Genomic DNA, 1,941 nt, shown 5'->3' with positions numbered 1-1,941 from the left:
CATCCTTGGTTTCACCTTTTTTCAGCCCCATTTTGCATCTTGTTTTATGTCTTTCCTTACATCTTTTTTTTTTCCTTTTTTGCACCCAAGTTTGCATCCCAAATTTACACCATTATTTGCATCATCATTTGGCATATTAATTTGTAACGTTTTTTGCTTCTTTTTAATGCTCAACTTTGCATCTTATTTTACATCTAGTTGTTGTCTTTTTTTGCATCTAATTTGGTGCCCATTTATGTGTCCTTGTTTTTGCCCAATTTGATATCCTTTTGTATGCCATGTTTTGTTCCCTTCTTTGTGTCAACTATTGCACAATTTTTCACTTCTAATTTAAAACACTTTGTATGTCAATTGTTTGCATTTTGTATTAATTCCTAGTTTAACATCCAATTTTACTTTCAATTTTGCATCCATGGTTACATCCGCATTTGACTTCTTATATAGAGTATATTTTTCTTTACATATATGACCCCCTTTATAGATTCATAGTGAAATATATGATAGTTTCTAAATATCATTAAAGCAGATATCACAATTCAAAATCATTTGTAAAGAAATTTAAGAGAAATTGACAACATCCATCCAAAAAAATAACAATGTGTCATTAACAATTTTGAAAACATGTATAAAATAGCAACATAATACTAATAAAATCAGTATTATTTTTAATCAAAACAAGTAAAATTCAAATATGATTAACAAATAAAAATATTTCATGAATATCGTTATTCTATGACAAATTAACAACATACATAAATCAAACTCATCGTATGATTACAAAATCAAAATGTCTCATTGATATAGGGTAAATTCACAACACCCATCTAAACATAACAATGTCATTCTACACAATAATTTCTTCATAAAAAACAATGCATGTGCATGCCTAGCTACCACCACCAAGATCATCCTCATGATCATCTTGACCATCCTCATTACTCGGATCCACATCATCACCAACACCGCAACTATCATCATCATCTCCTGCTTCACCACCATCATCCTCATCCTCATCCTCATCATCTTCTGATATATGTTGAACATAATTTGGATCATCGTCTTGGCAATCATTACCTATAGCATTCTGACAAAAAAAATCAATATTACATGTTACTATTAATTACATAACACAACGCATGTTTTTGTTATACAATGTTAACCATAAAATGAGGTAAGATATAATATCTAATAGTACTAAAAAATAAAATGAAAACATGGTTTAAAAGTATATTGGAAATCCAACTAAGATTACATACCATAGAGTCCATCCAAACAACAAATTCAACCCATCTCTTTTGCTGCAGCACCTCCTTTTCCAAATGATTTGGAGGTCTTCCATATTTTAGTTCCTATCAATCAGTAAATATGGAGAAATTAGATAACAATGACTTTCTTCTAGTACAAAATTTATTAAAAAAATATCACATGTTTAATATACTTACAAAGGTTGTTATCAGTGCTTTTAAACCTTTCTGGCCACTACGATGAGTGACTTTTGTCTTGGTTAACCTCGCCTTGGATGCCTTGTCCTTAAACATAAACCAATTCAATTTATTTTCACACAAATACATGTCTAAGATACTTATAAGTATTAATACATTCTAAATAATGTTTAACGAAAAATTCAATACCTAAATGCTCTCATTTCCGGCTTTTCTTTGTGCATCCAACTTCTCATATGATTTTACAAGTTCTTTCCATACTTTAAAAGGTATGTCAATAGGTCTTTGTTTCAATCTTTGATCTTGAGGCATTTTTTTAATTTTTCTTGTTTGGTTAAAAATTTTGGTTAAAAAAAACCGAACAAGTAATTCAAATCAATGGCATGGGGACTCTATGGAAATGTGTAAAAAAATGGCTATAAAGAAAACATCCAAAAAACATATGAGCTCTCCCTTTGATGGTCACTTGGGGCATATGGCTGGAAAGGAACAACTCCAT

General features: G+C 30.2%; 1 protein-coding gene across 1 annotated transcript; it reads right to left on the bottom strand.

The window, feature by feature from the left end:
- Positions 1 to 744: 744 nt before the first annotated feature.
- Positions 745 to 1,615, bottom strand: LOC149257809 (uncharacterized). Its single transcript, XM_089370239.1, has 3 exons — positions 1,443 to 1,615; positions 1,257 to 1,349; positions 745 to 1,084 (listed from the first exon to the last, which is right to left on the bottom strand). Exons 1-3 carry the CDS (start codon positions 1,569 to 1,571, stop codon positions 887 to 889), a joined length of 420 nt encoding a protein of 139 aa, XP_089226365.1. The 5' UTR covers positions 1,572 to 1,615; the 3' UTR covers positions 745 to 886.
- Positions 1,616 to 1,941: the final 326 nt, after the last annotated feature.

Source organism: Pinus tabuliformis, chromosome 6 (genome assembly GCF_031772625.1).
Source record: "Pinus tabuliformis cultivar Carrire ecotype Pingquan chromosome 6, CPIR1, whole genome shotgun sequence".
Classification (NCBI taxonomy): Eukaryota; Viridiplantae; Streptophyta; class Pinopsida; order Pinales; family Pinaceae; genus Pinus; species Pinus tabuliformis.
Note: the sequence above shows the minus strand (reverse complement) of the source record. Positions and strands in the feature narration are given on the sequence as shown.

Coding starts and splice junctions, on each gene's coding strand:
- LOC149257809 (XM_089370239.1), bottom strand. CDS start 1,571: ATGTATTTGTGTGAAAATAAATTGAATTGGTTTATGTTTAAGGACAAG. Junction 1,350..1,442: donor AAGCACTGATAACAACCTTT/GTAAGTATATTA, acceptor ACTGATTGATAG/GAACTAAAATATGGAAGACC. Junction 1,085..1,256: donor TTGTTTGGATGGACTCTATG/GTATGTAATCTT, acceptor TTTTTTTGTCAG/AATGCTATAGGTAATGATTG.